At 44.9% G+C, this 27,874-nt stretch overlaps 1 protein-coding gene across 2 annotated transcripts; it reads right to left on the bottom strand.

The window, feature by feature from the left end:
• Positions 1-2,376: 2,376 nt before the first annotated feature.
• LOC143988271 (uncharacterized) lies at positions 2,377-27,782 on the bottom strand. 2 transcript variants are annotated; one of them, XM_077487718.1, is made up of 3 exons: positions 27,615-27,782; positions 11,823-11,888; positions 2,377-3,667 (listed from the first exon to the last, which is right to left on the bottom strand). In XM_077487718.1, the coding sequence occupies exon 3, from the start codon at positions 3,640-3,642 to the stop codon at positions 2,527-2,529; it is 1,116 nt and encodes a 371-aa protein (XP_077343844.1). In that variant the 5' UTR covers positions 3,643-3,667; positions 11,823-11,888; positions 27,615-27,782; the 3' UTR covers positions 2,377-2,526. The 2 variants fall into 2 exon arrangements, with proteins under 2 accessions (XP_077343844.1, XP_077343843.1); XM_077487717.1 differs by lacking the exon at positions 11,823-11,888 and having other exon boundaries at positions 27,615-27,781.
• Between the last annotated feature and the right edge of the window lie 92 nt (positions 27,783-27,874).

Raw genomic sequence — 27,874 nt, forward strand, 5'->3', positions numbered from 1 at the left:
TTTTGTTGTTGGGTTGTTTTTTTGATTGCATGTTGTAGAATTTCATTCATCTATTTCTATAAAGCAGTTCTTTAATTTGATATATCTGGGTCACAGATTTCTGTTGTTTACACACTACACTGCCCTTTCTTCTCTGAAGCCTACTTAGTGGATGTGTATTTTATATGAATGTCTGAATATTAAAGGACTGGGGAATAAATTGTTCTGCTACCCAAAGTAGCCCATGCAATCTCTAATTTAGAATTTAACAGACAAATTTAAGTGTGAAACTTAAAAGGCTAAAGTTTTTTTACACAGCATTTTAATCACTTTCTGCCTGCAATATAGCAATACGACGTGTGGAAAGTGGTTCTGTTATCCTGACCAGATGTCATATGATGTGATCAGGATAACCCATGATCGGGCGCAGCGATCGTTGATGTGGTGTCAGTTTGACACTACTAAGCCTCCAACAGACTCTTTACTACGTGATCAGCTGTGTCCAATCACAGTGTAAACAGGAACAGATTTGAGTAGAGGTGATCAGCTAGTCTCCTGATGGGGGGGGGGGGGGGGTGCGCTGATTATCAGTGCAGCCCCACTGAGGAGGACCACCAGGGATGCTGACCATGGATGTCCGCCCAGGGTCACCAGGGATGCCACCAAGAACCACCAGGTATTAACTTTAAAGATACCAGTCAGTGCCCATTCTAGATGCCAATCAGTGCCCAGCAGTGAAGCCTGCCAGTGCCTCCTCATCAGTGTCGCCTCATCAGCACCCATCAGTGAAGGAGAAAAATTACCTTATTTACAAAAGCCAAGAAAAACTTTATTTTTCTAAATTGTCAGTCTTTGTTTAGCAAAAAAAAAAAAAGCCCCAGTGGTGATCAAATACCCCCAAAAGAAAGCTCTATTTGTGGGAACAAAATTATAATAATTTTGTTTGGGTATAACGCAGCATGGCTGCGCAATTGTCATTCAAAGTGCGACAGCGCTAAAAGCTGAAAATTAGTCTGGGCAGTAAGGGGGGGGGAAGTGCCCAGTATTGAAGCGGTTAATGAAACTTGTGGCACAGCACCAGTTTTTAAATTGTTTCCGCAAATTGTGATCACTGAGTTTCAAACCTGTCATTTCTCAAATGAAGCCTTGCAAATTCTCCTTGTTTAAGCATAGTGCACATTTTATTATGTTTTAGCAACATTTCTCCTATTCTTTTTCTCTGTAAGCTATTTTGTTCATTATTATGTAGTAGGTGTAGACACTAAATAAGTCGTGGGGGTTATTTACGAAAGGCAATTCCACTTTGCACTGAAAGTGCACTTGGTAGTACAGTCGCCCTAAATCTAAGGGGTAGATCTGAAATGAGTGGAAGCTCTGCTGATTTTATCATCCAGTCATGTGCAAGCTAAAATGCTGTTTTTTATTTTCATTGCATGTGCCCCTCGGATCTACAGCGACTTTACTTCCAAGTGCACTTTCAGTGCAAAGTGAATTTTCCTTTAGTAAATAACCCCCATGGTGTCAAATCCTGGACTACAAATTTAAAGGGAACTTTTGGCCCTTACAGAAAAATTCTGACTTGCTCTGTAGAGTACATCTCCAAAAGCCCACCCTGAGACCCCCAAATAGCAGGCTGCATTGATCTAAATTACCAACATGCTTAAATGGTGGCCAGCTCTGAACTCCTCTGCCTTTAGGCTGGGTATACACTAGTATATTTTCAAACAAAAATGTTCACTTTAAATATGTTTTGATTGTTGTGATCGATAGTGGGCTGAAAATTACTGTAGTGACAAGAAAATTGAAAGGAGCAGGAATTAGCCCATTTGTTCCAAAATCAAATGCTAAAAGCAAGTGAAATCTTAAACTACTTTAGAATGACGATCATCAAGTTGAATAAACTGAGAATTTGCCTACAAACTTTCAAGTGTATACCCAGCTTCTGGGTCCATCTCTTAGCACCTCCCCTAACTAATACTGGGCACAGAAAAATTAAGGCAAAGCTGGTGACCAGGATGCTTGCTACATAGACAATTGGGGGTCTTGATGAGCTTTAAAAGAATCCCAAAGGTGTCTGCTATACAGAATATAACATTTATTTTATTTTATTTTTCCTGGCCACACTTTCCCTATAAAGGAAAACTTTATGCAGTCTGCTAATGCTAACTTTTGCTTCTAAAAATACTAGTTACCTGGTGGCCACTGTGCCACTCCAATGGCTTCAGTGATTAATCTGGAGCAGTTATGCAAGCCAGATGTTTAGCTTTCATTCAGACTATACTTGTTCTAAATTGGTGACTCAGATGAATAAAGCCTCGTTCTTAAAACCAAATTATTAGTGGCTCAAATTATTATCAGCAGGGCAAATAGCATTTTCAGAAGGCAGTTGCCAACAGCAGTTTTTTAAAAATTTTATTCTCTTTACAAGGGTAGTATATAAACTTTTATTTTGTAATAATTTCAACAGCTGCTTAATTTTGAAATGATTTTCCACTTTTTCTTGTCTGTCACGTTCCCTCATATCTTGAATATAGCGTACTCCCACTTTTATTCCTCTGGTGCATGGATAATATATTTCTGTTCTTCTGCGTCAGCTGCATATTGCTTCTTTATCTGTGGCACTACTGCCTCTTTATAAAATATTTCCAGCTTTGATTCTTTTTCTTTCCAAAACTCAGGGTTAAATTTCAGTGGGACAACCACAGTCTCCTTATTTGTATGCACAACAAAGTCTGCATTTCTCACTCCTGTTGAGGCCAGCTGGCATTGTACCTGAGTATAATATGCATGATTTGTCTTAAGGACATAGGAATCCTCATTCAAAGCCAGGCAGAAGTTGCGGTCAGCACAGGCCTCCCGTATTGTGTGATCTTTGTGCTTGTATGGACACTTCACCTCTAAGATGCACAGAGTTTCTCCTGTAATCTTATCTTTTACTATCCCATCCGGACTTGCTGCTAGCCAGCTTTTGGTTGGATGAACGAATAGGCCACAATCTTCTACCTTCACTTCCCTTCCCTTATTTTTTAATGCCTGTTTTTCATAATTCCGCACAGCACATTTCTCATTTCTAATACCCCAGCTCATAGCTGCTGTTTGCACTTTGGGTCCTGTGCCCAGCACAGACTTTAGATAGGATTGTGGAATATCATTCGTTTTTCTATTCGCAAATTTGCTGTTAGATATCTGATGTGCCACGGATGCCGTAATGCGATTTTGACGCCAATAGTGCCAGTCCGGATTATCCCTCTGCCCTCGGGTTAGACGTTCTATTTTCTCAGTATCGTTCGGAGATAAATGGGATTGAGCACTAGCTTCCCATGTCCTTGTCTCAGATGAAATTTCTTGAAGGAACTGCTTGGGATATTCAGCTGCTTTTGAGGTTGCTGCATGCTGACTTCCATCAGTCTTTGGCTTTGCACCAGCAGAGGTGGATCTGGTGATCTGTGTTGTAGGATGAATATGTCTTCTCACCAGCACTTCAGGTGGTTCACTGGCACTCTGTGGTTCTTCACGCCTCCTGGATGGCGCAGACTTGCTGTGTGCTATTTCATGAGCGGAGCTTCTGCCAGTGGGCAGTTTGGATGCCTTGTGTGCTGTAGTTGCAACACGATTTGCTGCTACAGTGTTCGTCAGTTGTTCCTTTGTTGTAGGTGGTCCCATTTTTAATATTCAAAGGCAGGAATACCTGTAGTGAGATAAAAATAGGTTTAGATTGCAGACACTACAATCCACTTGCAAATTTGCTAAACAGCAAATGTATTAAGTCTAGAGGAAAATAAAAATAAACCAGCAAGCTGTTAATGTTATCCCCGAAAAACTGTAACTACAATCAAAGACAAACCAAGAACTATGTAGGCTGTTATTGTAGACCTCCTGGAACAACTAGCAGACTGACAGTATCTGGCTGCAGTCATTTCAGGGCTTTTATTTTTTTGTAACACATGGGGGTTTATTTACTAAAGGTAAATCCACTTTAAATCCACTTTGCACTGCAAGAGCAATCGCTGTAGATCCGAGGGGGACATGCAAGGAAAAATAAACAGCATTTTTGCTTGCACATGGTTGGATGATAAAATCGGCAGAGCTTCCCCTCATTTCAGATCTACCCCTCAGATTTACAGCGACTGTACTTCCAAATACACTTGTAGTGGAGGGTGGATTTGCCTTTAGTAAATAACCCCCCATAGGTTTTAGGCTGTTTGGCAGCCTTGTCAAATGCAGTGACAAGGCATCTTGTCTTGATTTCTTTGAGCTCAGGTCACACCAGTGCTCTGAAAAAAGGTTAGGGGATGCTGAGATGGATAAAAATGAAGGAAATGCAATTTTGTGATTTTTCAGTAAAGTTGCAATGTGTCGTCTTATTGCATCAGCTCCTTTCACAGCGCACACCAGCAGCTGCAATATAATGCAGCCATTGGTGTGCAATAACCTTCAAACGGTTTTTTTAAGTTCCTTTTCAGATGGCTGAATAGCAACAGATGGTTTGCTGCGTTCAGAGGCACTCTGCTATAACCACAAACAGACTGGCTGATCAGCTGCAGTTTGTGTGTGGCCAAAATGCCCTAGAAATACCGGGTACATGCAAACAAAGGTGGCAAGAATCTATTGAATCTGGCTGCAGCTGTTTGGCCATTTGTATATAGACTAAGGCCCCTTTCACACGGGACGGATCCATGATGATCCGCCCCGTGAACATCCGCTTACTCAGCGGGGATCTCTCCATTGATCCTCGCTGAGCCGGTGGATAACAGGGCGGTCCCTGCACACTTTCCCTAACTTTCCTTTTTCACACAGCGCAGTCCACCTTAATTGGTCAGACTAATAAGGTAGAGGCAGCTCTTGCCAAAGGTGTTTTTGCTTACTTAACAAACAACCCATAGCGCAATCTCGTAGCGCAGATGGTCGCCGGAGTCTCTGATCGTTCGGAGGTCAGGCACGATGTTATGACGTCACGCCCAGCCTCTGCATTCAAATAACGGCGGCCTTGGCTGGGAAGCCGTGATCGTGTTTTTAGAGGTGAGATGTGGGGTCTTATTGATCCTATATCTCACTGTAAATAGGTCCGATCATGCCATATTCCTATTACAAGGGATGTTTACATTCCTTGTAATAGGAATAAAAGTAATTAAAATTATTATTTTTTTTTTTTAAAGTGTCAAACTAAAAAAATAAAAGTAAAATTAACAATAAAAATAAATAAATTTAAAGCTCCCCTGTCCCTGTGAGCTTGTACGCAGAAGCGAACGCATATGTAAGTTCCGCCCACATATGAAAATGGTGTTCAAACCACACATGTGAGGTATCGTCGCAAACGTTAGAGCGAGAGCAATAATTCTAGCCCCAGACCTCCTCTGTAACTCAAAAAGTAACCAGTAAAAAAATTTACAGCGTCCCCTATGGGGATTTTTAAATACCGAAGTTTGGCGCCATTCCACGAGTGTGGTCAATTTTGAAGCGTGACATGTTGGGTATCCATTTACTCGTCGTATCTTCATCTTTCACATTATGCAAAAAAATTGGGCTAACTTTACTGTTTTTTTTTTTTTAAAGCATGAAACTCTTTTTTTTCTGAAAAAAAACGTGTTTGAAAAATTGCTGTGCAAATACCGTGCGAGATAAAAAGTTGTAACGATCGCCATTGTACTCTCTAGGTTCTTTGCTAAAAAAAATATATATATATAAATGTTTGGGGGTTCTATGTAATTTTCTAGCAAAAAAATTATGAATTTTACATGTAGGTGAGAAATGTCAGAATTGGCATGGATGCAAAGTGGTTTATTTATACCTCTTGAAATTTTCCACATTTTGTTACAACCACAAAGGTAAATTTTAGTGGGATTTTATGTGATGGACCAACACAAAGTGACAAATAATTGTGAAATAGAAGGAAAATGATAAATGTTTTTCAACATATTTTACAAATATGTGAAATGTGTGGCATGCATTTGTATTCAGCCCCCCTGAGTCAAGACTTTGTAGAACCACCTTTCACTGCAGTTACAGCTGCAAGTCTTTTTGGGGATGTCTCTACAAGCTTTGGTACATCTAGAGAGTGAAAATACATTTTTGTCCATTATTCTTTTCAAAATAGCTATCAGATTGGATGGAGAGCGTCAGTGAACAGCAATTTTCAAGTCTTGCCACAGATTCTCAATTGGATTTAGGTCTGGACTTTGACTGGGCCATTCTAACACATAAATATGCTTTGATCTAAACTATTCCATTGTAACTCTGGCTGTATGTTTAGGGTCGTTGTCCTGCTGAAGGGTGAACCTCCACCCCAGTCTTTTGCAGGTTTTCCTCTAAGATTGCCTGTATTTGGCTCCATCCAGCTTCTCTGTCCCTGCTGAAGAAAAGCATCCCCACAACGATAGGGAGGGTAATGTGCCGTGTTAGTTTTTGGCCACACATAGGGTTTTGCTTTTAGGCCAAAAAGTTCAAATTTTGGTCTCAACTGACCAGAGCACCTTATTCCACATGTTTGCTGTGTCCCCCACATGGCTTCTCACAAACTGAAAATGGGACTTCTTATGGTTTTCTTTCAACAATGGCTTTCTTCTTGCCACTCTTCCATAAAGGCCGGATTTGTGGAGTGCACAACTAAGGCTCCTTTCACACTTGTGCGACTTGGGACTGTAAAGTCACACCCCATGATTTCCAGTGAGTACCATTCATATCTCTTTAACTTCAAAGTAGTCTCTGCGCTACTTTGGTCCAACTTTGATGCGATTTGAAGTCCATAGACATCAAGATTACACAGGCATTTCTTGAAGTCGCATCAAAATCGCTTGACTTTCATGTCGCACAAGTGTGAAAGGGGCTTTATAGTTATCCTGTGGACAGATTCTCCCACCTGAGCTGTGGATCTTTGCAGCTCCTCCAGAGTTACCATGGGCCTCTTGGCTGCTTCTCTCATTAACGCTCTCCTTACCCAGCCTGTCAGTTTAGGTGGACAGGCATGTCTTGGTAGGTTTGCAGTTGTGCCGTGCTCTTTCCATTTTCAAACAATGGACTGAATAGTGCTCCGTGAGATGCTCAAAGCTTGAGCTATGTCTTTATGACCTAACCTGCTTTGAACTTCTCCACAACTTTATCCCTGACCGGTCTGGTGTGTTCCTTGGCCTTTATGATGCTGTTTGTTCACTAAGGTGCTCTAACAAATCTCTGAGGGCTTCACAGAACAGCTGTATTTATACTGAGATAAATCTACACACAGGTGGACTCTATATACTAATTAGGTGACTTCTGAAGGCAATTTGTTCCACTAGATTTTAGTTAGGGGTATCAGAGTAAAGGAGGCTGAATACAAATGCATGCCACAATTTTCAGATATTTATTTGTAAAAAAATGTGAAAACCATTTTATCATTTTCCTTCCACTTCACAATTAGACAAACACAAATTGACACGTAGCACATGAAATCCCAATAAAATACATTTATGTTTTTGGTTGCAACATGACAAAATGTGGAAAATTACAAGGAGCGTGAATATTTTTTCAAGGCACTGTATATCATCTTCACTTCAGGTTTCCTTAACCACTTCCCGACCAGCACACAACGATGTACGTCGACAGAATGGCACGGGAAGGCATATTGGCGTACAGGTACGTCCAATATTCGATGCCGCCCTGCCGTCGGGAGCGCGCCGCCGGCGCCGTGCTCCCGCGCTGGTTGGGACCCCCGTGAGTCCGGTCGCGGGACCCGCGGACTCGATCGCCGCGGGCATCCCCGCGATCGTCTCACGGAGCGGCCGAATGGAGGAAATGCTGTATAAACAACATTTCTCCATTCTGCCTAGCAACTAGTGATGCTGATCTCTGCTCCATGTGATTGGAGCAGAGATCAGTGTACACTAAATGAAAGCCCAACCCCCCCACAGTTAGTAACACACCCCTAGGGACACTTAACCCCTACACTGCCACCCACTGGTTAACCCTTTCACTGCCAGTGTCATTTACACAGGAATCACTGCATTTATATAGCAGTGATTACTGTATAAATGACAATGGTCCCAAAAATGTGTCAAAAATGTCCGATGGGTCCCCCACAATGTCGCAGTCACAATAAAAATCGCAGATTGCCGCCATTACTAGTAAAAAAAAATAATAAAAAATTATTAATAAAAATGCTATAAAACTATCCCTATTTTGTATACGCTATAACTTTTGCGCAAACCAATCAATAATCGCTTATTGTGATTTTTTTTACCAAAAATATGTAGAAGAATACGTATCGGCCTAAACTGAGGGGAAAAAATGTTTTTTTATATATTTTTGGGGGATATTTATTATAACAAAAAGTAAAAAATAATGTGTTTTTTTTCAAAATTGTCGCTCTATTTTTGTTTATAGCGCAAAAAATAAAAATCGCAGAGGTGATCAAATACCACCAAAAGAAAGCTCTATTTGTGGGAAAAAAAGGACGTCAATTTTGTTTGGGAGCCATGTCGCACGACCGCGCAATTGTCAGTTAAAGCGACGCAGTGCCGAATCGCAAAAAGTGGTCTGGTCTTTGACCAGCAAAATGGTCCGGTCTGCAAGTGGTTAAAGTAGAACTATAGGCAAAACTTTAGTTTTTTTCATTTTTGATAGAGTAAGGGGAGAGTCATAACCCATGTGCGTTTATTTTTTATTTTTTTGCCTTCTATGTCCCTTTAGGGAAAATTCTCTTCACTTCCTATCACACAGCCATAACAGGAAGTGAGAGGAAATCCCTGCAAATGAAGGGAATATCTTGGGGGTCCTCAGGTCACCAGAACTATTGTCCCCATGGGAAGGTTACCCCTCTGTTACTTTTCTGGGGACAACCCAAAGTTTGGGATTTTTTTTTATGTTCCCTTTCATTGATAATAGTAAACAGGAGAAATAGAGAGGGTGAATCTTCTTAATGGGGGCACAGGCAGCAATAAAAACTGATAAGTGTTCGAATTCCTCTCCACTGTGTGCAAAACTAAAAAAAAAAAAAAAAAAAAAAGAGTTTTAGCTTTAGTTGTACTTTAAAGCAAATTATTGGCCACCTAATTGGAATAAACTAAAAGTTGCATGGAAGCAAAGGCTTTTAATACTCCCCTGCCCCACTGCTGAAACTTGCTGTAATAGAGATACCACTGCTTGAAGAAAATTGTGCATCTTACACTTCCTAGTGTTTTGAACGCCTGGTGCCCCAACACCTGCTGTGGTTGGAGTGTTGCTCCTGTACTCTGTGTAGGTGCTGAAGGAAGGAAGCGGTGTGTAGAGGTTGGCCAGGCATCTAACACACCTGCAAGTCACTGATGCAAAATATTATTTAGCCAGCATTTATTCATTACAGTAGGGTCATGGCTCAAGTCCTGCGGGAAAGCATGGGGACGGAGTTCCTGTACTTTTTCTACAACAGGAGCTCAGTTCCCGTTCGCAGCCGTGTCCTGCAAGATTTTGAAGTATGCGAGCTGTGTGGCAGGTGCTACACCAGCAGCTGCCGACACAGCTCGCAATAGTAGGGGGCCCCATGACAGCTTCCGCTTCGATCAACCTGTCAATCACAGCTAGCTGACGGGTAGATCAGGTCTACTAAGAGATTGTATTTATTCATACCTCTCATGATGCGCTCCTCCGGCCTCTCCTGATTTTCTGCCTCCTCATCTCCCCCCCCCCCCAGTCTCCTGCATACTTGCTCTGTGTGCCCTGCTGAATCCCCCCCTCCTCTATCTTCAGTGCCATATGATGAGAGAACCCAGAGGAGGAGGACAGCTATTCTGCTCACAGGACATGCAGGGAGAGAGGTGAGCTGAGGGAGGAACATCAGTTTGGGGTGGTAAGCTGAGCACAATACCTGGCAAAGTTTAATGCCAGGAGGGAAGTTTATGTGGAAATATGTGAAGGGTTTGAATAGCAGCGAGTGTGTGTTGGAGCCCTGCAGAGTTTGCAAGCTAACATACATCTCCTAAGCAGGAACACATCACTATCTCCCCAAGCATTCTGTCCAGATAATGAGCAGTTCATTTATGACCTTTCCGTTTAACCCTGTGTTATCCAAACTCTATTCAATGAAAAGAGTAAACTCACCACACAAACACTCTATATACAAAATAACATTCCCCAATAAAGATCAGAACATGATGGTCACATTTGCATGGAAGCACAATTGAATGAATGCTGATTATTCAGAGAATTACCGTATTTATGTTTATTGAGGATTGTTTTTTTTTTATGTACTAACAGTTAAGCTCCATACACACAATACGAAAATTGGATGAAAAATACCACTTTTGAAGCGTTCGAGCATATGAGCGTATCATTTTATTTTTTTGGTGGGCGAGTGGATCTTGGGTGGGAATTCCCACACCTTTTTCCCCAGGACTTGACCCCTGAGTAGGGTGACCAGATTTTTAAAAATGAAATCCGGGGACATATTTATTTATTTTGTTATTCGAAAATGGTAAATTAGTTTATGAGCATATTTTTCTCAAATTATATATGCAGTTTATGTGTCTATGGAATGATTGTATGATATATACATTATTTCTCACATTTCGTCCATGAGAAATAAATGCCAAAAGGTGCCACAAGTGGCCCCTGGGCTGCAGGTTAGACACCAGGACTCTGTATCTATAAACTCACTTTGGTGAGCTGTAAAAAAATTGCTGTTGAATCTTACATTATAAAAGCTGTTTACTATTACGGTCATATACTGTACATCAGTGATGAATCATGTTTCATCAATTAAAAGAAACCACTAAGAACATTTACAAGTACTAAACAATAACTTCTGGAACAAATGCTCAAACCACTGTGGTGCCTATGGAATATAGAGACTGTTAAAACATTGACAAGTTTACTGACTCATTTGTTCACACTCATTTGTTCCAGTATTGGGTACTGTTGCCAGAAGTGCCCTGTTGTGTGTAGGTGGGTGAGTCAGGCATTGAAAGTGAAACATTTTGCGTTGACATGCCCAGGTTTAAAGTGTATTACCACTTTTGCAGTCAGATTTGAGAAAAGCACACTATGTTTGTTATGTGTTTCCATTCACACAGCACACCGATAAAGAATTTCAAAAAACAATTTATTATCTTTCTAGTTGTTTCTTTGGAGCAGATTTATACATAGAGCCCCAAAGGCCGCTTAAAATTGTCCAGAATAGTTTGCAATATGCAATTAGGGACAGATTTAGCTAAAAGTGTATTAACATACAATGTACCACAAAAGCTTTGAAATCTTTAAGGCTCCTGTCAATACAAAGTTAGACACCCCCAGATCGGTTCATAAATTGCAGTACGAACTGTGAATTTGGACAGGAATTGGGTCCCACGTGATTTTGGCCCGAATACAATGCAAATTTAGCCATATAATCCGTATTTCTGAATTCACATCGCACAGACATCACATGTGATCTGCACAGCAGTGCTGTGCAAATTACATGCAATGTCTGACATTGCGCTAGTGTGAACCGCCACTTAGTGTGGATGGTGGAATTGGTCTTTCGTTCAGCCCACAGTCCTTTAGGCTGGATTCACATCTATGCAGTTTTAGTGCTTTTTGCATTTTGCAGATTTGCACTACAGTCCATTTAACATGGTTTCCTATAGAACACATTCTGTAGTACAAATCTGTAAAATGCAAAAAGCACTAAAAATGCATAGGTGTGAATCCAGCCTTACCCGCTGGCTGATTAAAAGAAATCTATATCCTCATGGCCAGCTTTGAAATAATAAACCCTCATCCTTTTCTTAGCCTAACACATTGAGCAACAATAATAAAAAAAAATATTCACCAGTAAACCAATTGTTAAAATTCCTACCCCAGCACTTACAGTTTACAACTTTCAATGTGCTGGCTCCTGCTCTCTCAGTGCTACTTACCTGAAATTCCAATTGTCACAGGTAAGAGTTAACACTAGACCGTACACTCTGGAGTCCATCTGTTGTCTTGGGGAAGAGAGGGAGAAGAAAGGAGCAGAAGATTAGTGATGGCCGAACGGTTCGCCCGGCGGTCGTTTCGCGGCGAATTTCCGACTTTCGCCGTCCGCGGGTTCGAACGCCTTTTTCCGTCGTTCGCCCCGGCGGACTTACGTGTTTAATGTATACAAGAACTTTAACCTTTCGTGACACGTTTATCATGTGTTACAGGACAACCAATTGAGACATGACAGCTCATGGACACTTGGACATTCCCCCTAACCTATAAATACACCCGATCCGGTGGCCATTTTACATTCTTTCTTCTGTCACTGTAGGGAAAGGATCCTGTGTGGAGTAGGGACAGAGAAAACGCTAGCTATTTGGTACACAAAAGTTCTTTTCAGGACTGGTATAGGTGTTAGGTCAGCAGCCTGAGTTTCTTTTGTCAGTTTAGATAAAGGGACAGAGCGCTGTATGCTGCTATTTTAGGGACAGCTCAGCCAGATTAGTCTTTCTTCATCATCATCATCATCATCATCATTAGCTGTTACTATCAGGTCCACAAAAGAGCTATTCCAGCTAATCGTTCCAGCCTACTCTTTTTTGCCAATTTGTATAGGGACAGGCAGGAAGCAGTGTGTCAGGCAGTGAGGATAATTTTAAAGACTTGCTGTTACTATTAGTTCCACAAAGGTTCTTTTCAGGACTGGTATCAGTGGTACGGTAATAGGCTTGTACACGTATAATATTCTTTCTTCCAAATATAGAAAGAATATTATACTTGACTGCTGCCCTTCTGCTGCAGTCTGCTAATCATTCACAACTCACTTGTTCCACAAAGCTCTTTATCAGGACTGGTAACTTGGTCTGTCTAGGGTGCTACGGTACATAGGCTTGGGTGCGGTACAGTCTGCTGTTCTGTAAGGACCGCTATCGGTCCACAATACATAGGGTTGCCGTGCACTACTGCTGACCGCTGCCCTATACTGCAGCAGTCCTTCAGCGGTATAGGGACTGACGCACAGTCTGCTAAACACTAATACACAACCTGCTTGGTCCACAAAAGTTCTTATAAGGACTGGTAACTTGGTATAGGGTGCTACGGTACATAGGCCTGAGTGCGTTACAGTCTGCTGTTCTGTAAGGACCGCTATCGGTCCACAATAGATAGGGTTGCCGTGCACTACTGCTGACCGCTGCCCTATACTGCAGCAGTCCTTCAGCGGTATAGGGACTGACGCACAGTCTGCTAAACACTAATACACAACCTGCTTGGTCCACAAAAGTTCTTATAAGGACTGGTAACTTGGTATAGGGTGCTACGGTACATAGGCCTGAGTGCGTTACAGTCTGCTGTTCTGTAAGGACCGCTATCGGTCCACAATACATAGGGTTGACGTGCACTACTGCTGACCGCTGCCCTATACTGCAGCAGTCCTTCAGCGGTATAGGGACTGACGCACAGTCTGCTAAACACTAATACACAACCTGCTTGGTCCACAAAAGTTCTTATAAGGACTGGTAACTTGGTATAGGGTGCTACGGTACATAGGCCTGAGTGCGTTACAGTCTGCTGTTCTGTAAGGACCGCTATCGGTCCACAATACATAGGGTTGACGTGCACTACTGCTGACCGCTGCCCTATACTGCAGCAGTCCTTCAGCGGTATAGGGACTGACGCACAGTCTGCTAAACACTAATACACAACCTGCTTGGTCCACAAAAGTTCTTATAAGGACTGGTAACTTGGTATAGGGTGCTACGGTACATAGGCCTGAGTGCGTTACAGTCTGCTGTTCTGTAAGGACCGCTATCGGTCCACAATACATAGGGTTGACGTGCACTACTGCTGACCGCTGCCCTATACTGCAGCAGTCCTTCAGCGGTATAGGGACTGACGTACAGTCTGCTAATCACTAACACACAACCTGCTTGTTCCACAAAAGTTCTTATAAGGACTGGTAACTTGGTATAGGGTGCTACGGTACATAGGCTTGAGTGCGGTACAGTCTGCTGTTCTGTAAGGACCGCTATCGGTCCACAATAGATAGGGTTGACGTGCACCACTGCTGACCGCTGCCCTATACTGCAGCAGTCCTTCAGCGGTATAGGGACTGACGTACAGTCTGCTAAACACTAATACACAACCTGCTTGGTCCACAAAAGTTCTTATAAGGACTGGTAACTTGGTATAGGGTGCTACGGTACATAGGCTTGAGTGCGGTACAGTCTGCTGTTCTGTAAGGACCGCTATCGGTCCACAATAGATAGGGTTGACGTGCACCACTGCTGACCGCTGCCCTATACTGCAGCAGTCCTTCAGCGGTATAGGGACTGACGTACAGTCTGCTAAACACTAATACACAACCTGCTTGGTCCACAAAAGTTCTTATAAGGACTGGTAACTTGGTATAGGGTGCTACGGTACATAGGCCTGAGTGCGTTACAGTCTGCTGTTCTGTAAGGACCGCTATCGGTCCACAATACATAGGGTTGACGTGCACTACTGCTGACCGCTGCCCTATACTGCAGCAGTCCTTCAGCGGTATAGGGACTGACGCACAGTCTGCTAAACACTAATACACAACCTGCTTGGTCCACAAAAGTTCTTATAAGGACTGGTAACTTGGTATAGGGTGCTACGGTACATAGGCTTGAGTGCGGTACAGTCTGCTGTTCTGTAAGGACCGCTATCGGTCCACAATAGATAGGGTTGACGTGCACCACTGCTGACCGCTGCCCTATACTGCAGCAGTCCTTCAGCGGTATAGGGACTGACGTACAGTCTGCTAAACACTAATACACAACCTGCTTGGTCCACAAAAGTTCTTATAAGGACTGGTAACTTGGTATAGGGTGCTACGGTACATAGGCCTGAGTGCGTTACAGTCTGCTGTTCTGTAAGGACCGCTATCGGTCCACAATACATAGGGTTGACGTGCACTACTGCTGACCGCTGCCCTATACTGCAGCAGTCCTTCAGCGGTATAGGGACTGACGCACAGTCTGCTAAACACTAATACACAACCTGCTTGGTCCACAAAAGTTCTTATAAGGACTGGTAACTTGGTATAGGGTGCTACGGTACATAGGCCTGAGTGCGTTACAGTCTGCTGTTCTGTAAGGACCGCTATCGGTCCACAATACATAGGGTTGACGTGCACTACTGCTGACCGCTGCCCTATACTGCAGCAGTCCTTCAGCGGTATAGGGACTGACGCACAGTCTGCTAAACACTAATACACAACCTGCTTGGTCCACAAAAGTTCTTATAAGGACTGGTAACTTGGTATAGGGTGCTACGGTACATAGGCCTGAGTGCGTTACAGTCTGCTGTTCTGTAAGGACCGCTATCGGTCCACAATACATAGGGTTGACGTGCACTACTGCTGACCGCTGCCCTATACTGCAGCAGTCCTTCAGCGGTATAGGGACTGACGCACAGTCTGCTAAACACTAACACACAACCTGCTTGGTCCACAAAAGTTTTTATAAGGACTGGTAACTTGGTATAGGGTGCTACGGTACATAGGCCTGAGTGCGTTACAGTCTGCTGTTCTGTAAGGACCGCTATCGGTCCACAATACATAGGGTTGACGTGCACTACTGCTGACCGCTGCCCTATACTGCAGCAGTCCTTCAGCGGTATAGGGACTGACGCACAGTCTGCTAAACACTAATACACAACCTGCTTGGTCCACAAAAGTTCTTATAAGGACTGGTAACTTGGTATAGGGTGCTACGGTACATAGGCCTGAGTGCGTTACAGTCTGCTGTTCTGTAAGGACCGCTATCGGTCCACAATACATAGGGTTGACGTGCACTACTGCTGACCGCTGCCCTATACTGCAGCAGTCCTTCAGCGGTATAGGGACTGACGTACAGTCTGCTAATCACTAACACACAACCTGCTTGTTCCACAAAAGTTCTTATAAGGACTGGTAACTTGGTATAGGGTGCTACGGTACATAGGCTTGAGTGCGGTACAGTCTGCTGTTCTGTAAGGACCGCTATCGGTCCACAATAGATAGGGTTGACGTGCACCACTGCTGACCGCTGCCCTATACTGCAGCAGTCCTTCAGCGGTATAGGGACTGACGTACAGTCTGCTAAACACTAATACACAACCTGCTTGGTCCACAAAAGTTCTTATAAGGACTGGTAACTTGGTATAGGGTGCTACGGTACATAGGCTTGAGTGCGGTACAGTCTGCTGTTCTGTAAGGACCGCTATCGGTCCACAATAGATAGGGTTGACGTGCACCACTGCTGACCGCTGCCCTATACTGCAGCAGTCCTTCAGCGGTATAGGGACTGACGTACAGTCTGCTAAACACTAATACACAACCTGCTTGGTCCACAAAAGTTCTTATAAGGACTGGTAACTTGGTATAGGGTGCTACGGTACATAGGCTTGAGTGCGATACAGTCTGCTGTTCTGTAAGGACCGCTATCGGTCCACAATAGATAGGGTTGACGTGCACCACTGCTGACCGCTGCCCTATACTGCAGCAGTCCTTCAGCGGTATAGGGACTGACGTACAGTCTGCTAAACACTAATACACAACCTGCTTGGTCCACAAAAGTTCTTATAAGGACTGGTAACTTGGTATAGGGTGCTACGGTACATAGGCTTGAGTGCGGTACAGTCTGCTGTTCTGTAAGGACCGCTATCGGTCCACAATAGATAGGGTTGACGTGCACCACTGCTGACCGCTGCCCTATACTGCAGCAGTCCTTCAGCGGTATAGGGACTGACGTACAGTCTGCTAAACACTAATACACAACCTGCTTGGTCCACAAAAGTTCTTATAAGGACTGGTAACTTGGTATAGGGTGCTACGGTACATAGGCTTGAGTGCGGTACAGTCTGCTGTTCTGTAAGGACCGCTATAGGTCCACAATAGATAGGGTTGACGTGCACCACTGCTGACCGCTCACCTATACTGCAGCAGTCCTTCAGCGGTATAGGGACTAAGAGTTTTGTCACAGGGTCATTTAAAAAATGACATGCAGAGGAAGAGGCAGGCCCTTCCGCAGGGGTGGTAGGGGTAGGGCAGGAGCAACAGGCTTGAGCCAAAGTGGGAAGTTGCAGAAGGTGCGTTCAATTACTTTAAAGGATGCACCAGACTTGGTTGAGTGGCTCGCTCAGCCTTACTCTTCTGCACCCTCCTCATCCTCTCGATCTGCACCCTCTTCTTCACTCTCTGCTATGTGCACCCCCAAAGACACTACCACCAACAACACGACCACCACCACCACCACCACATACCTTCCGCTTGAGTCACTGGAATTATTTTCCGATCCATATCAAGAGGACATTTCTGATGCGCAGCCACTCTTGGTATTGGATCAGGAAGAGGAGGTAGCAACAAGCGCTACTCAGCAGTCTGACGCCAGTACCCAGATCAGCCCAAGGAGGAGGTTGGTCCCCGGTGTTGCTGCCTACTCTACTTATAGCGGTGGGGAAGGTGACGTTGATGATGACGTGTCTAGTGATGTCACGTGGGTGCCCACAAGAGAGGAAGAGGAGGGGAGTTCAGAGGGAGATATGGACCAGCAGATAGGGAGGAGAAGCAGCAATGACTTACATTGCACAGCAGGGACAAAGCAGACTGCAAATGTATCAGGAGCGAGTCATCGACCATGTACGGTCACATCTGGCGCTCCCAGGACACCGGCACATGGCTCCGCAGTGTGGGCTTTTTTTAACGTGTCCGCTGCTGACAATAGCGTTGCCATCTGCAATCTTTGCAGTCAACGCGTTAGTCGCGGTAAGCCCAATACTCACCTAGGGACGACCGCCTTAAGAAGGCACATGAGCAGCCATCACCGAGCCCAGTGGGAGCAACGGAACACACAAAGCCACACTGCAGGCTCTCACCGTCCAGCCTCGTCTTCTACTTCTCCTTCTCCTCTCTCCTCACAATTGTCCTCCACTCCACCTTCCATCACGCCAAGCTCACATTTTTCTGCAAAAAGGCAGGCTTCCGTGGGCCTAATGTTTGAGCGTAAAAAAATGATGACGCCGGATAACCCTCTTGCCCAACGGTTGGCGGCTGGCTTGTCAGAACTCATAGCCCGCCAACTACTGCCATATAAACTGGTGGACTCGGAGGCCTTTCGCAAATTTGTGGCCATTGGAACACCACAATGGAAGGTCCCAGGAAGGAAGTATTTCTCAGAGAAGGGCATCCCAGAGCTATATGGCCATGTTCAGCGGCAAGTGAATGTATCTCTGGCACACAGTGTCGGTGCCAAGATACATCTGACCACAGACACGTGGTCTAGCAAACACGGGCAGGGAAGGTATATCAGTTTTACTGCCCACTGGGTGAACCTTCTGACGGCCGTCAAGCATGTAACCCGTGGCACCCGTGTAGATTTGGTTTTACCGCCACGGATTGCATGCAGGCCTGACTCTTCTTCTCCTCCTCCTACTCCATCCTCCTCCCTCTCCTCCTCAGCTGCCTCCTCCTTTTCCGCTGCTAGCGTCTCTTCCACTGCACCGCCCAAGCTCCCCAGAACCTATTCCACATGCCAGGTGAGACGTTGCCATGCCGTGCTGCGTCTGTTGTGCCTGGAAGCAAAGAGCCACACTGGCCCGGCACTCCTTTCAGCTTTGCGTTCACAGGCAGATGAGTGGCTAACACCGCTCAATTTGACAGTTGGTAAAGTGGTGTGTGACAACGGTGCCAATCTGCTTAGCGCATTGAAACAGGGCAAAATCACGCACGTGCCGTGCATGGCACACGTCTTAAACTTGGTCGTGCAGCGATTCCTTGTCAAATACCCTGGGGTCCAGGACATCTTGCGGCAGGCAAGGAAAATCTCGGCCCATTTCAGAAGATCTTACACGGCCATGGCTCGCCTTGCTGACATTCAGCGGCGACACCATCTGCCGGTCAGACGTCTTATTTGCGATTGCCCGACGCGATGGAACTCAACCTTCTATATGCTTGATAGGCTGCTCCAGCAGAAACGTGCAGTTAACGTCTACCTGTATGAACTCTGCGAAAGAAACGGTTCTGGGGAGCTGGGTTTTTTTTCACCGCGCCAGTGGCTGCTCATGCGCGACACATGCAGACTTCTGCGGCCATTTGAGGAGATCACCAAACTGGTCAGTCGCAGCCATGGCGCCATCAGTGACATGGTACCTTATGCCTTCTTTCTGGAGCGTGCATTGCGTCGTGTCATTGATCAGGCTGTGGAGGAGCAGGAGCGGGAAGATGAGGAAGTCGCAATGCTGGATGAATTCCCAGGGGGGGCTACTCTATCTGAGACAAGTCAACAACAGGAGTCTGATGAGGAGTCAGAGGAGGATGGTGCCGGGGCGGATGAGCAGGAGCAAGAAGAGCATGCTTTAAACCTTTCTGGGATCCCTGTTGTGCGAGGATGGGGAGAGGAGAATGAAGAGGACGACATTATCCTGGATGATGAGCAGGAGCCAGGCCACCACACCGCTTCCACTTTAGTGCAAATGGGGGCCTTCATGCTCCAGTGTTTTAATAGGGACCCCCGTATAAAAAGCATGAGGGTCAAGGACCAGTACTGGGTGGCAACGTACTTAGACCCCCGGTACAAACACAAAATGGCGGAAATGTTACCGCCGTCGCAGAGGGCTGTCAGAATGCAGCACTTCCAGGCCTTGCTTCGAGAAATGCTGCATTCTGCTTTTGCGTGCGCTGGCAGAGGAGCAATTCCCACTCCCAGAGAAGGATTTGCGGGTACCAATCCAACAGCGCCTGCAAGAAGAGGCCGGTTTGAAGATGTGTTGGTGACTTCGGATATGAGGTCATTCTTTCAGCCGACCCATCGACAGGTGTCATCCGGATCCAGCATCAGGGAACGCCTAGACCGTCAGGTGTCCGACTACATTGGGTTAACGGCCGATGTGGACGCTCTGAGGAGTGATGAACCCCTAGACTACTGGGTGGGCAGGCTTGACCTCTGGCCAGAGCTTGCCCAATTTGCAATCGAACTGTTGGCTTGCCCCTCATCCAGTGTCCTGTCCGAAAGGACGTTCAGCGCAGCAGGGGGGATTGTGACCGATAAGCGTACTCGCCTAGCTCACCACAGTGTTAACTACCTCACATTTCTAAAAATGAATGAGGCATGGATCTCGGAGGAATTCAACACATGTGATCAGTAGACCATGTATATGTCTATAAACAATTTTTGGAATCAAGCACACAGACCTTCTTAATTCATTTGGCTCACTTCCCTGACCCAAAAAAGCACACCGTACTATATGCCCCTACCCTCCTCTTTGAAGAGGTTGAGCGGTGTCATATTTCTACTGGGGCTGCTTATTATGAGGGGTTCCCACCATCCCTGTGCTGTGCTGACTTCCTCCTGGGTGTTCTTATTATGAGGGGCTCCCACCATCCCTGTGCTGTGCTGACTTCCTCCTGGGGGTTCTTATTATGAGGGGATCACACCATCCCTGTGCTGTGCTGACTTCCTCCTGGGGCTGCTTACGGTGCTGCTGTCAGCGCTGTATGTCACGGAGCTGCTGTCAGCGCTGTATGTCACGGAGCTGCTGTCAGCGCTGTATGTCACGGAGCTGCTGTCAGCGCTGTATGTCACGGAGCTGCTGTCAGCGCTGTATGTCACGGAGCTGCTGTCAGCGCTGTATGTCACGGAGCTGCTGTCAGCGCTGTATGTCACGGAGCTGCTGTCAGCGCTGTATGTCACGGAGCTGCTGTCAGCGCTGTATGTCACGGAGCTGCTGTCAGCGCTGTATGTCACGGAGCTGCTGTCAGCGCTGTATGTCACGGAGCTGCTGTCAGCGCTGTATGTCACGGAGCTGCTGTCAGCGCTGTATGTCACGGTGCTGCTGTCAGCGCTGTATGTCACGGAGCTGCTGTCAGCGCTGTATGTCACGGAGCTGCTGTCAGTGCTGTATGTCACGGAGCTGCTGTCAGCGCTGTATGTCACGGAGCTGCTGTCAGCGCTGTATGTCACGGAGCTGCTGTCAGCGCTGTATGTCACGGTGCTGCTGTCAGCGCTGTATGTCACGGAGCTGCTGTCAGCGCTGTATGTCACGGAGCTGCTGTCAGCGCTGTATGTCACGGAGCTGCTGTCAGCGCTGTATGTCACGGAGCTGCTGTCAGCGCTGTATGTCACGGAGCTGCTGTCAGCGCTGTATGTCACGGTGCTGATGTCAGTGCTCTGTATTACGGTGCTGCTGTCAGTGCTCTGTATCTCCTGCACCCTCTTGTTTGCCTACCCTGGTCCCTGACCTTCCCTCTCCTCCATTGCCTTCATTAGCTCCATAGTCCTGAATTGTCAGAACAATTTCCCAAATAAAAAAAAAATGCTTGTAGTTATCGATCCCAAATTCACCTCATACATGTATTATGCTATTGTCCAGGTGGTGGGACTACGTGCTACCCCCTAATAATTACCCCGTGGCCGCAAATTCGACCTAAAGGTTTGCGAAATTCGCCTCCCATTGAAGTCAATGGAGCCCGCGGCGAACGGTCGTTTTCGCGAACGTTTGTGTCCGTTCGCGTTTCGCGTTCGCGAAACGTCCCGTCGGAAGTTCGTCCATCACTACAGAAGATTGCCTTGTTAAATTAGGTTACAGGGGGTGTGTGTCCATAAATGTACACAGCATTGGGAGACATAAGTCCCTGCATAAAGGGTGGCTCCATAGTATACAGCAAGTGAAAGGAGCCACCCTAAAACAAGATACCTGTGGCAGTGCTCAGAGTAGCAGCTTAAAGGATATGTAAATGTTAATTTTTTGTTTTTTTAAAACAAACATGTCATACTTACCTCCTCTGTGAAGTTTTGCACAGAGTGGCTCCGGTCCTCCTCTTCTGAGGTCCCTCAGTGGCGCTTCTGGCTTCTTTCATTCGGAGAAGCACTCTCCCTTGGGCTCTTGTGTCCTGCTGCTGCGTCCATTGACACAGACAGCATGACTTGGCTCCGCCCCCTGGCTCCCGTGTCATTGAAGCCAATGGCTGCGCTACTATCAATCTATTAAAAAACGGGACCTGAGACACTGGCTGGAGTGGGTGTGCTCGTCTCCAGCGCAGGAACTATCGGGCTCAGGTGATTAAAAAGGGGGCTCTGGGGGGCTGGTAAACTACAAGAGGTTTTTTTAACTCAATACATAGAATGCATTGAGGTGAAAAACCGCAAGGGTTTACAACCCCTTTAACAAGTCCAGCTCATGATTAGTACGTAGTACATCCAAAGAGTAAACAGTCAATCACAAGCTGATGGCTGCTACTGTTCAGCCGGTTCCCAGCTTGAAAGTGATGTGGTGGTTGTATAGCCACCAATCACTTTAACAGAGCGGACAGGGCAGTGCCCCTCATGGGTCCTGGGCTCTCCCACTCTTTCCAGGAGCCCGTGACCACAACCGCCAGCTTCAGGTTGGAGAGTGGTGTGAGTGAGGCATATCCAATGAAAACAAAGGAACCAGAAGCCATGATGATTTTGTCACTTCCAGTTTCAGATCCACCATTTCCTCGGTACAGCCAGGGGACACATCTAAATGAGGAGATCTCTGTATGGTTAGGTGGTGTGAAGGGAAAGGTAAACACTGGGGTTTATTAACCACTTGTGATAGCAATCAAGTAAAAATAAATGTAAAAAAATTGTTTAAAAATATGTAATTCAAATAAAATGTATTAACATTTTTTTTTTAATTGCCGCAAACCCTGTTGCCCCGCACATATATACAAGAGCAATCATTTTAGCACAAGAGCTCCTGGTTTACTCTAAACTGAGTTGTAAAGGCTTTTAAAGCTTTACCTATTGAGAGTTTTGGGTACCACGGTTTGCTAAATTTTGTCTGCACGCAATTGTAAGACTTGGTATTTATTTACTCGATACAACCTCATCTTTTATATTTTACCAAAAACAATGGGTAATATAGTGTGTATGTTTGCACTAAACTTTATTTTATTATATTTTTTTCCTGAAAACTTGCGCTTAATATGCTTTCATAAATATAATGTTCTGGGGGTTTAAGTAATTTTATTGCCAAAAATGTAGATTTTTACATGTGTGCAAAAAATGAAAAAATTTCCTCTGGAGCCAAACTTGTTAACCACTTGCAGTCCAGCCGCCGCAGTTTTACTGCGGCAGAATGGCATAGCTGGGTGAAACGATGTTATGTAACGTCGCTTAGCCCTGTGGCCACTAGGAGCCCCCAAAGCCCATGCGACGCGATCGCTGGTGACACATTGAGATCCTGGTTCTCTGAGGGGAGAAGTGACGGATCGTGTGTTCGTACAAAGTATGAACAGTGATCTGTCATCTTCCCTAGACAGTCCCATCCCCCCTTCAGTTAGAACACAGAGAGGGAACACAGTTAACCCCTTGATCGCCCCCTAGTGTTAACACCTTCCCCGCCAGTGACATTTTTACAGTAATGTAAAAGTACATGTGTCCGCCATAATGTGGCAGTCCCAATAAAAATCACAAATCGCCGCCATTACTAGTAAAAAAAAAAAAATGCTATAAATCTATCCCCTATTTTGTAGACGCTATAACTTTTGCGCAAACCAATCAAATTGCGATTTTTATGACCAAAAATATGTAGAAGTATACATATATCGGCCTAAACTGAGAAAAAAATAGCTTTTAAAAAAAAAAAAAAAAATGGGGATATTTATTATAGCAAAAAGTACGAAATATTGTGGGTTTTTTTTCAAAATTGTCGCTCTTTTTTTTGTTTATAGCGCAAAAAAAAACAAAAAACGCAGAGATGATCAACCACCAAAAGAAAGCTGTAATTGTAGGAAAAAAAGGACGTCAATTTTGTTTGGGTGCAGTGACGGCCGCGTACACACGGGCGGACTGTTCGCCCAACTTAGTCCGCTGAACAGTGTTTCAGCGGACAATCCGCTCGTGTGTGGGCTTCAGCGGACTGTTTCAGCGGACAGTCTGATGAACAAAGTCTTAGGCCGCGTACACACGGGCAGGCTGTTCGCCCAACTTAGTCCGCTGAACAGTGTTTCAGCGGACAATCCGCTCGTGTGTGGGCTTCAGCGGACTGTTTCAGCGGACAGTCTGACGAACAAAGTCTTACGGAATTTCCGTAAGACAGTCCGTCCAAACTTGGTTTCAGCGGACAGTCCGCTCGTGTGTAGGCTAGTTCGACAGACTAAGTTTGGCGCATGCTCAGAAAGGATTTACACGGCGAAGGTTGCATTGCAGTGTATTGGACGTCGAATTTCTCGTCCCGTCGTACGTGCCGTTCACGTCATCGCGCACGCTTTCAGCGGACTGTCTGCTCATCGTGTGTGGTCAAGTCCGTTCATGCAAATTTTGAACGGACTGTTTGTCGGATTGTTTGACGAGCTTAGTTGGGCGAACAGTCCGCCCGTGTGTACGCGGCTTGACCGCACACTTGTCAGTTATAACGACGCAGTGCCGAATCACAAAAAGTGGCCTGGTCATTCAGCAGCCAAATCTTCTAGGGCTGAAGCGGTTAAACAGGAATACAGTCAAGGATTAAATGATAAAGAGCTACGTACTTACAAAGTTATTAAATCAGCAGCTGAAAGTACCTAAAAAAACTGTGGGTTTAATATCACTTTAACCACAGCTTTTTTTTTTAGGTGCTTTCAGCTGCTGGAGGTGGAAGTACAGGATCACACATATACAGTGAGGGAAAAAAGTATTTGATCCCTGGCTGATTTTGTATGTTTGCCCACTGGCAAATCATCAGTCTATAATTTTAATGGTAGGTTTATTTTAACAATGAGAGACAGAACAACAAAAATATCCAGAAAAACACATTTCTAAAAAAGTTATAAATTGATTTGCATTTTAATGAGTATAATTTAATTTAAAGTATTTGATCCCCTATCAATCAGTAAGATTGCTGGCTTTGAGGCGTCTTCTATACAAGTAAAGAGCTGAGATTAGGAGCACTCTCTTAAAGGAAGTGCTCCTCATCTCAGTTTGTTACCTGTATAAAAGACACCTGTCCATAGAAACAATCAATCAATCAGATTCAAATCTCTCCACCACGGCCAAGACCAAGGAGCTGCCAAAGGATGTCCGGGACAAGATTGTAGACCTACACAAGGCTGGAATGGGCTACAAGACCACTGCCAAGCAGCTTGGTGAGAGGGTGACAACAGATGGTGCGATTATGCGCAAATGGAAGGAACACAATAATGGTCAATCTCCCTCGGTCTGCGGCACCATGCAAGATCTCACCTCGTGTTTCAATGATCATGAGAATGGTGAGGAATTGGCCCAGAACTACACGGGAGAATCTTGTCAATGATCTCAAGGCAGCTGGGACCATAGTCACCAAGAAAACTATTGGTAACACAATACGCTATGAAGGACTGAAATCCTGCAGTGCCCACAAAAGTCCCCCTGCTCAAGAAAGCACATGTACAGGCCCGTCTGAAGTTTGCTAATGAACATCTGAATGATTCAGAGGAGAACTGGGTGAAAGTGTTGTGGTCAGATGAGACCAAAAATTGAGTTCTTTGGCATCAATTCAACTCGCCGTGTTTGGAGGAGGAGGAATGTTGCCTATGACCCCAGGAACACCATCCCCACAGTCAAACATGGAAACATTATGCTTTGGGGGTGTTTTTCTGCTAAAGGGACAGGACAACTTCACTGCATCAAAGGGACAATGGACGGGGCCATGTACTGTCAAATCTTGGGTGAGAACCTCCTTCCCTCCACCAGGGCATTGAAAATGGGTCATGGATGGGTCTTCCAGCAATGACCCAAAACACACGGCCAAGGCAACAAAGGAGTGGCTCAAAAAAAAAATCACATTGAGGTCCTGTAGTGGCCTAGCCAGTCTCCAGACCTTAATCCCAAATAAAATATGTGGAGGCAGCTGAAGGTTCGAGTTATTAAACGTCAGCCTCAAAATCTTAATGACTTGGAGAGGATCTGCAAAGAGGAGTGGGACAAAATCCCTCCTGAGATGTGTGGAAGCCTGGTGGCCAACTACAAGAAACCCCTGACCTCTGTGATTGCCAACAAGGGTTTTGCTACCAAGTACAAAGTCATGTTTTGTGAAGGGGTCAAATACTTATTTCACTCATTAAAATGCAAATCAATTTATAACTTTTTTGAAATGCATTTTCCTGGATATTTTTGTTTGGTATTCTGTCTTTCATTGCTAAAATAAACCTACCATTTTTCTCTCACTGTATATATGTGATACTGCGGAGAGCTGCACCCCTACAGCAGTGAAACTGCTATAGGGCAGCAGCTCTACGCAGGTTCACACATATATATATATATATATATATATATGTGATTCTGCACTTCCACCTGGAGGGGGCGTGTGTGCCACTGGCAGGCCGCTTCTGCTGTGATTATTCACAGAGGGAGCCAATCTGCGAGTGTCGGGCACTCAATGACCTCCAGCACCCGCCGATCTTTGGTAAACCACACAGAATGAGGATCTGCCTATGTAAACAAGGCAGATCCTGGTTCTGACGGGGGGGGGGGATAGATTTTGTGTTTCTGCAAAGCAGGGGCTACAGTCCATCTCTTTCCCTAGTAAAAGCAGCACATACAGTACACAAAAACACTGGCTAGGCACACAGTTAACCCTCTGGTAGCACTAGATGTCTAATCCCTTCCCAGCCAGTGTCATTAGTACATTGACCGTGCATATTTTTAGCACTGATCACTGTATTAATGTCACTGGTTCCTGCAAAGTGTCAAAAGTGTCAGTTAGTGTCCGAGTGTCCACAATATTGCAGTCCTGCTATAAGTCGCTGATCGCCGCCATTACTAGTATAAAAAAAAAAATCATAAATATATACCATAGCTTGTAGATGATATAACGTTCACGTAAACCAATTAACATATGCTAATTGGGATTTTTTTACCAAAAATATGTAGCAGAATACATATTGGCCTACATTTATGAAGAAATTTGATTTTTTTTTAAATGCACTGGATATGTTTTATAGCGGAAAATACAGTTTTTTTTCAACATTTATTCTTTATAACGCAAAAAATTCAAAACACAGAGGGGATCAAATACCACCAAATTAAAGCTCTATTTGTGTGGAAAAAGGACATAAATTTATATTTATGTAAAATGTTGCATGACCGCGCAATTTCCAGTTAAAATAACGCAGTGCCGTATGACAAAAAAAATGGCCTGGTCATTAAGGGGGGTAAATCTTACGGAGGTCAAGTGGTTAACGTGGACAGCTGTGATTAATCACTTTCCAGTACACACATGGTCAGTGGTAGTATAAATAGACACAGAGATAAAAACTCAGATTATGTCCAGGCTTGTCCCAGGATTCACGAATGACTAATACAGATGACTCAGCAGCACCACCCAGTGACCACAAAAGGCAAAGCAAACGTTCCTTGTTGACAACCCTTCACTGTCACATTTCTGATGTCTCCAGCCACTGATCATCAAATCAAAGCTGATTTCTAAAACTCATCTGAACATTGAGATCTTAAGCTGGCCATACACCTATAGATTATCTGCAGATTTTCTATGGTTAGATGGGAAAAGTGCAACAGATTTCTCCATGTTCGCTAAACTGTGTGGATGGATTAATCTCCCACTTTTTCCATCTAACAATAGAAAATCTGCAGATAATCTATAGGTGTATGGCCAGCTTTACAGTAGCCATCACAAATAGATGTCTGATCCAGGTACATTGTCTCCTAACAATACAGACATGGTGAACTTCTGCAATCTAGCAGTACACTTCTCTCTATGTCATACATAAACACACAGCAAGCCCCTGGCCCATTCTGTCATATTACCTTGTAGATGTCTCCTGAGGGTAAGACTAAGGCAGTAGTGGGGTTAAAGATTGCCCTTAGAGATTACAATCACTTCCAGATCTGGAGATCTCAGATGATGTCTTGAGCTGTATGAGCTCAGCTGCGACACTAAACTACTTTTATTTCTGTCTAGTTCCTGTCTATAGATCCCTCCCTCCACCCAACCCAATTGTTCGAGTCATGAGAACTGTGCCTAGGGGAAGAACACATTATTTACCCATGGCCAGAGATGGCAGAAC

Source organism: Lithobates pipiens, unplaced genomic scaffold (genome assembly GCF_037356315.1).
Source record: "Lithobates pipiens isolate NorthernLeopardFrog02 unplaced genomic scaffold, aLitPip1_a1.2 Scaffold_18, whole genome shotgun sequence".
Taxonomy (NCBI): Eukaryota; Metazoa; Chordata; class Amphibia; order Anura; family Ranidae; genus Lithobates; species Lithobates pipiens.